Source organism: Eucalyptus grandis, chromosome 7, assembly GCF_016545825.1.
Source record: "Eucalyptus grandis isolate ANBG69807.140 chromosome 7, ASM1654582v1, whole genome shotgun sequence".
In the NCBI taxonomy this organism is placed as follows: Eukaryota; Viridiplantae; Streptophyta; class Magnoliopsida; order Myrtales; family Myrtaceae; genus Eucalyptus; species Eucalyptus grandis.
In genome coordinates this window covers 42,601,399-42,609,899 of record NC_052618.1, presented here as the reverse complement: position 1 = coordinate 42,609,899, position 8,501 = coordinate 42,601,399, and the positions used below count along the sequence as shown (strand labels likewise).

General features: G+C 37.1%; 1 protein-coding gene across 1 annotated transcript; it reads right to left on the bottom strand.

Moving 5' to 3' along the window:
• Positions 1-4,624, bottom strand: LOC104453582 (potassium transporter 5). Its single transcript, XM_010068185.3, is given in 10 exon segments — positions 1-1,097; positions 1,437-1,691; positions 1,948-2,062; positions 2,410-2,462; positions 2,549-2,809; positions 2,931-2,969; positions 3,451-3,699; positions 3,873-4,049; positions 4,052-4,094; positions 4,422-4,624. Coding segments are annotated over 10 exon segments (2,433 nt in total). The 5' UTR covers positions 4,593-4,624; the 3' UTR covers positions 1-27.
• Positions 4,625-8,501: the final 3,877 nt, after the last annotated feature.

Genomic DNA, 8,501 nt, shown 5'->3' with positions numbered 1-8,501 from the left:
TGACCACAAGCAGTGTTCTCTTTTCATTCATATCTCATATGTCATACCAACCCTTAGGAGCCTATTCCTTGGGATCGCCATAATTTTATCACCTTGCCTGAAATTTTTCCTGAGAAAACTGTAGGCGTAGTTGACAATGATCTTCTTGAACACGGATGAGTTTGGCTCGGCGACCACCTCGGCTTCCCCGAGGAGGTACACCGCACCCTTCTCCATTGCTTTCTGCACAAATTGCATCTCCTCTTCGGCCACTTGGATCGGACTAAACATAGTTCGATTGGGAGAATTCGTTGACGTGACCACGTTAAATGATTGGATAGAACTGGAAGAGAGATTGGACGGGTCTGGCTGCGGCAGCGACTCCACCATTTGGACGGTTGATCCCTTGGCCTGTCCAGCTTCTGCAAGCAATGTCGAATGGGGTCCATTGATTTTGGCCATCTCATCCTTTCGGTTGTGATCATTGTTCCCGGCCTCGAGCAAGAAGTACTCATGCCGGATGAATTCCTTCAAGTTTTCCATCAATTGGTGCTCAAACTCGTGCGGCTCCTCGATCTTGTCATTGTATCCATACCGTATAACACAGCGAAACATCCTGAAGCCCCTTGGTTCGACTTGCCTGAACAAGAACCGCTCCTCGAGTGCGACCTTGCTGATCGGGAGGTTCTTGATCGAGATGAGCACTAGAACCGAATGGATAGACGGAATATTTTCCACAAAATGTGATAATATTGGAGGAATGCCCTGCACGAGCTCAGAGTAGAGGAAGGCAACCCCGGGGACCCGGTTGATGCTTCGGTTCGCAGCAAGATCTCTGATGAACTCAGCTGAGACCTTGTTCTTGAGCTCGTACATGTACCGTTGCTTGTGGACGTAGTGCCACATGATCATGATGATCATGAGGAAGGCAGCGAACACAAGCGGCAGAAAACCGCCCTCTTTGAACTTGTAGTAGACCGACGAGAGATAGAGCAATTCGATCGAGCCGAAGATGGTGAAGAAGAGCACGATCCACCATATGCGTGTCTTCCATATCACGAGCATGATGAGAGTGACCAAGCAAGTCGTGATCATCATGACACTTGCCACAGCAATTCCTGCAACCAAACATTCATGAGACAAACTATATAATAAAAGCCACCAAAATAGGTCCAAATTAATATAACCTTATTAGAAGTTTTGAATGGAAATGAGGGCTCTATTTGTTTTGCAGAATATGAGTTAACATTTTTTTTTTAATAATTGCTTGAATCACTTACAAAAATGAACGAACAAAAAATATTTTCATTGTCGACTTAAATATTTATACATAAATTGTCGTCAACAGTGAAATTCTTTTAATTGACTAATCATTTTAAGTGATATAAGCATTCAGTTTTCAAAAAATATTTTTCAAATCAATTTTTCCTTTTATGAAGCCATGTTTTTGGGCTTACCGTAGGCATTGCTGATGTTGGTTGTGGACCGGAAGCACGCAGTGACCAAGACGCAAGCTACCATGAGCATGTAGTTCACCTCCGGTATGTAAACCTGGCCCTCGTACTTGGCCGACGTGTGAACCACCTTGACCCTTGGGAAACAGCCCAAGCTCAGCGACTGTGAGATGATGGCGAACGCCCCCGAGATCATTGCCTGGCTCGCGATGATCGCTGCGGCAACCGCGACCACGAACGTGGGCCAGTACAATGGTCCTGCCCATCGATCAACAGCAGTCACGAAACATCGTCAAAGGCAGGCTCCTTTACACTGCCGACAGGAGGCCTTATAATCTTTTGCAGGCTCATGATAAGACATTGCGCGTGATTTACCTTCCGGAGCTTAATTCGGGTCAATTTTTCTAATTCTTGATCATGGCAATCATACTAATCATTTTTTTTTTTTTTTTTTTTGGCTAGACCTTACCTTTCATGAAATTTACATGAACCGTGGTATTTCAATTTTACATACCTGGGATTGAGTCATAGAAAGTGTTGTCAACATGGTCAGGGTGCTTCATGAGATAAGCCGCTTGTCCGCTATATGCGGTCACTAGTGTAGGAAATGTGAGGAAGGAGAAGCTGATCTGCATCAATTGTACACCCCAATAATAAACTTGCAACAATGGGAACACATGTTACTAGCCGTATTTTTAGTGCATAGGACTATATAAGAAAAGGTTCGGTGGACGCTTTCAATTGTGTGGTTCATAAAATAGAGAGAACTAAATTATGTGCGTTTGGATTGGGACCACGAATTCAGAGAGCAAGATTCAGAAAGTTTGTGCTTCTGTTATTGGCGTCATTTCCTCAATGGACGAAGTCCTAAAGCAAATAATAATAATCAAAACAAAATTGATTAACTATTCCTAAAGAAGTCAAAAGGAGCCTCTTTATGTTGAAAGTTAAGGCGGAGGACATTGTATCTACTTACTTGGATCGCTTGAACATTGAAATGACCCAAATCAGCAAACATGGCCTCAGTGCCTGATTTAATTCAACCATCCATATTAATGAGCTTTAAATTTTAACCTACTTGTCTAGCAAAAGAAAGGGAAAAAAAACACGCGGACCTGTAATGCAGAGGAAGATGCCGCCGAGCGATATCCAGGCTTGCTTGCCATTGCGTTTGAAGTAGTCACCGATGTACTTAGGGTTGAAGGCACGCAACACACCGATGTCATACTTGAACAGGTTGAAGAGCCCGATCCCGCTAAGGAGCACGAACCATATTAAGACAATGGGCGCGAAGGAGAACCCGATGCGATCCGTCCCAAACCTTTGGACGCAGAAGAGGATTATCAGGATCGCCACCGATATCCCCACCGCAGCATCTGCATGTCCATACATAAGTATACGTCTATCGATAAATTAGTATATGCGTGACAAAAAGAAGAGAGTTGTATCTTGATTTTAGAAGCGCATTTGTATTTTCTATTTGCTAATAATATTTACCTGTGTGCAGTGACTTGATCCCGCTCACTGCTGATAGAACTGCAGGAACCCAAAAGAAAGACAAAAGGAACAGAGAGGTTATCTTAGCTTTCAAGATGCACAAAATATCTAGTTTATTTTGTGATAAAGGGTTGACGTTTCTTCCCAAAACCTTCGGTACGACTGATCGGAAGTGTACATGTGCAGTACCAAAGGAAAAACAATTAGACACTTTCTCCTTCAAAAGGAGGAAGCAGACTTTGTGGGCTTTTGTTCTAACACGAGGTTTGTGAAATTATCGGTTTTCTTGTTGAAGTCTCCATCGTAACATTGGCAAAAAGAAGCCCTTATCATGCTGTGCACTATTAGGAATCCTTGATGTAATTTTTCAAAATATTTTCATATATAACGATTGAAATTTGTGAGAACATGAAAACGGAAAATTGCCAAAATTTATGTTGTGTTGTGCATAAAATGACGAGAAAGAATTCTTTGAAAGGATTGTAATAGATAAAGCGCGACATAGGATGGCGATCTAAACCTGAAATAGATGGAGTGAGAACACCATCGCCAATGACCATCGAAGTGGCCATGATGGTGACAAGAAAGAGCGTGATCTTGGCACTCTTGCTGTTCTCAAGCATACCCTTGATCTTCTCAGACCGTCGCAACTGGTTCGACGGAATGTCGAGCTTGTAGTTCGAAACTTCTCGGTCCTCCGGCTGCTGATTTGGGATCAAGCTTACCTTTGCGTATCGGCATATCAATGAGTACAATGCGAACGTCCCTCCTGCACGCAAGAATGAGGCACACTAGTTAGAATTGCAAAATTAGTCTTTGGTCACCAACAGAAAAAAAGAAGAAGGAAATAGCTGAAAATAACATTGGCATGTGAACCTACAGAAAATGGTCATATGCTGATAATCCTAGCATGTGAAGCATGATAGAGATATATGTGAGTACCGTCGCCATTGTCGTTGGCTAAGATGACGATGAAGATGTATTTGAGCATGGGGATGAGGACAATCGTGTAGATAATTAGCGATAGAACCCCAAGAATATCTTGAGTGTCCTTAATTCCCTTCGTGAATGTACTCGCATACACATAGAGTGGAGACGTCCCTATGTCACCGTATATCACCCTAGGCTCTGAAATGCTAAACTCATTGTCCTTTGCCAAGTCACCTATAAATAATCTATATTAGCAATTTAATCGAAAAAACAAAAGAGGGGAAAAAAGATTTTAACAAGTCCATCAATTGGAAAAACTAGAATCAATTTATCGTGCTTAGCTTATCATTATCATGTCACGCAGCCAATTGTTTCTGTAAAACTTATTTACCCATCGCTTGTATTTCTTGAATAGGTCAAAATAATGGAAAGATTAATAAGGAAAATGATTCCATGACAAAAACATAAAAATGATCTATCTCACTGCAGTTTCAAATTCAGAAAATGGAATTAATTAGCTGATAAAAAAACATTTACAGATGCAAAATTTGCAAAGAGCACCTCGGACGAGTGGGCGTGGGACATGGAGACTCGACCGGCCTCCAGGTGGAGAGAGTCGACGCGGCGCAGCCTCGCCCACGAGACCTTCCGCTCCTTCATGTTCAGCTTCTCCGCCTCTCTCGCTTCCGTCGAGAACTCCGGCCCTTCTTCTTCCCCCATCGCCACCGCCATCGGTTCTCACTGGAATCTGCTCAATTTCTTTCTCCCATGTGAAATGATGATTCCGCTCTTTATTCTTTATAGGGCCCCGGGAGTCGAGACGTTTTAACTGAACATTCCGCTGGACCAATCATGCGGAGAGCTCGATTAGAAAATGAGGGTGATCATTGAGGTTTGTTTATTCCGATAGTTTGACATTGTATCAGCCAAACGGTTTGTTTCATATGTAGGGATCAGTATAATAAGATGTGAGGTTGTGAAAAAGAATCGGGAGCCGCCTAGAACACCCAGAATTAGATAATTTTTAAAGGGTTCAGTCTGGTTTCCGGTTTCAATAAATTGGAATTAGTGATGGGCGGTCTAGTTCTCGGTTCCAGTGTAAAACTACCCATCCAGACTACCCGAATGCCCAGACCGAATCGTACTTTTATGTTTATACATACATTACATACATACGTTACATACATACGTACGTACAAAGAGAAGAGAGGACTTGTTGTTCGTAGGTACAGCGAAAAAATAAAAGGCTGTGTAAAAAGGAAAGCGGAGGGATTCGTAACGGGCACTGCTTCCCTTAAAATCACTATGTGAGTAAACAAGCTGCGCCCAAAACTCAAAAAGCATGAGCCAAGCAGCCACTGTGTCTATAACTACAAGCACAGCACTAGCAGCAACCAAGAAGCTAAACTTCAACATCTTGCTCTTATTTAAGGAGCGCATGGGATGACATTAACATCTATCAATGACTCGAAAAAAGTCGAGCTTTGTGAGACGTCGGCAATCTCTTTCACACTTCACAATCAAACCCCCCTCATCGTCCCTTCCATGAACACGGTTCTTGTAAAGCCCTCGGCGAGCACCGTTGGGCATCAGAAAGTTTACTGAGTGTATTATTACCTTCTATTTGGTCTTGCATGATGCAGATCTCAAACTTTATATTATGTAGCACATATGAGGTATTACCAAACTAGACCAGTTCCATAGATCCACCCAGGATTCGGACTAGACCGGCGTCTAGTTCTAGGGTGGATTCACAAGACCAATAGGCAGTTCTCAATTCTCATTTTACAAAATTAGTCCTTAGTGACGGTTCTTAGTTCCAGGGTGAGAGCCACCTACCCTGAAACCAATCACCTCTAATAAGATATCTTTTCAAGGTGACTTGCTCTCATTGGTCCATTTGGTAAGTCGCATCCTTTTGTCGCTTTCCGCAGAAGGTAGTTGAGATACATTTCTGTAATGGTTTTCCATGAGCCGGTCCTCTGAACTTATTTATTTACCAATGTCATTTTTATTAACTCCTCTTCTTAACTTAATTTAAGGGGCTTTTTCCAATGATGCAGTGTATTCGCCTCTGTTTCCAATAATACAATGTATTTGCCTCTGTTTCCAATAATGCAATGTATTCGCCTCAGTTTTTAGCATACATACATATGGCCAGTTGAGGAAAAGTGCAATTGGATCACAGCAAAGACTAGAGGTAATTTACTATGGTTGCCTGAGCTACACGCTAGGATCTTATTAGCTGGCCCTAGAAACAATGGTTAGTCCAGAATAAAATATGAGGTTTCTTTACTCGTTTTCTTGGTCAATGTTTAGATTCTTAAATGATATTCACATTCATACCATAAAAGTAACAGTGACATATATATGTATAGTTTGTATTCATTGGTGGTTTTATAAGAAATAACATTCCACTAATCGCGAGACGATGTCAAGCGAACATCACAGGGCTGCATTTTAACTTTCAACCCACGTTTGTATTTTAATAGCACAAATTATAGTAACAGAATTTAACATGATATCAAAGATAGATCTACTTATAAGTTTTAAATATTCACTACTTAAATTAAAATACATGTGGAGCCGCTTACTCCAAAAATTTAAATTATCAAAGTACAACAAAGCATTTTTTTTTATATAAACAGTACCACTCTTTCGCCCTAATTCGACCTTTCATCACTATACTCGATCCAATTTCAAGTTGAGAGGTATTCCTAATATTGTAAAATATAATCTGTTACTTTTTAATACAATAGGCCTTTTTTTTTTTTTTTTTCATGTTAATTTTTTTTTTTTTTTTTGTGTAGTGGATCAACATGGTTTTTAATACAAAATAGGTTTCCTAAGAGTATTTTCCTTTTTTCCACCCAGTAATTATTTAATATTCCCAAGGAGAATACGTTGGCCAATCTTGTTTTTTTTTTTTTTTTTTTTTTTTTTGTGTAGTGGATCTGAGAATAGGTTCCAAATTTTTGGAACTAATTGTAACCAGTCCAAGACCAAGTTCCAAATGTCCAAGCCTACTTAGAAACCAAAATCCTAATTTCTTTTCTCCTAAATTCAAAGTTTAGTACTTTTTTGTCTTTTGTCCTTCCTTGGAACTCTCTCTAGTTTTTCCTCTTATAATAAATTTAAAATTAAATTTAGTTAAAATATTAAAAAATAATAATTTTAAAATTAAAAATATAAAAATAATTCAAATAATAATTAATTTAAAATTACATTTAGTTAAAATATTGAAAAATAATAATTTTAAAATTAAATTTAGTTAAATATTAAAAATAATAATTTTAAAATTAAAAAATTTAAATAATTAAAAAAATAATTTTCAAATGAGATTTAGTTAAAAATTAAAAAATTAAAGTTAAAATTAGTTAAAATTTTTAAAAATAAAATTTATAAAAATAAAAAATTATTTTAAAATTATTTTTAGTTAAAATATTTTTTAAAAAATAATTTTTAAAAGCTAAAATATTAAAATAATAATTTTAAAATTAAAATTGAAAAGGGAGGGCGATGGCTAAGGCCCTCAACCACCGGCCCCCTTTTATTAATTTTATTAATTTTATTAATTTTATTAATTTTTTAATTTTTAAATTATTATTTTTTAATATTTTAACTAAATCTAATTTAAAATTATTATTTTTTATTTTTTAAAAAATTATTTTAAAATTTTTAATTTTTAATATTTTAACTAAATTAAATTTTAAATTATTTTTAAAATTTTTAACTAAATCTAATTTTAATTTTTTTAATTTTTAATTTTAAAATTATTATTTTTTAATATTTTAACTAAATTTAATTTTTTAAAATTACATGTCAAAGCATGCAAAACGGCGTCGTTTTGGCTGATTGCGGAAAAATGGGCACTCAAGCCGATCCATTTTGGTCCGATTTTGGCACTTAAGTGTACTTTCGTAATCCTTTCAGACTTAAGTGTCATTCCTCATGCCAACTTTTGGCACTCTAGGGGTCCATGTCCCTTGTTTCATAGGTCCTAGAAAACAAAGTGGTTCCATTCATCTACCAAGTGTAAATAATTTGTCTCTAATTAAAAGATGGTTCGATTTATTTATTTATTTATTTTATAGTTGTACGAATATCGTTTAGTTAGTCTTGTTTCATAGTTTTTCAATTGTATAAATTATGTTGTAGTATGTAGAAAATTACAAGAGTTCCTCAATGTGCTATGCCTTCAGCCCCTGGGCATGAAAAAATTATATTTATCTATTTCTTAATTTTTGTGTTCTCGGGAAAAGGTTTGAAATGAAAATCCATTTGAAGCAATTTCGTTTTTCTATTTCTGAACGTGAACACCAAACTAGCCATCCTAATGAAGGATGTAAGGACAACAAATTATTTTCACATTACAATAATAACAAATTATTTTCACATTACAATAATATAGGATGGCCAGTGTTCACGTCAGTAATTTCTGACCTAAATTGAGTATATGGACTTAATTGGCAAAACATGAAAAGAGTGAGGACCAAATTGGCACATTGAAATATTTAGAATTGAATTGACACAAATGCAATAAGTTTAGAATTTTTTTGATAATTTCCTCTCATTAATATTATTGGTATTATTTATTTATTTATTTATTTATTTATTTATTTATTTATTTATTATTATTAT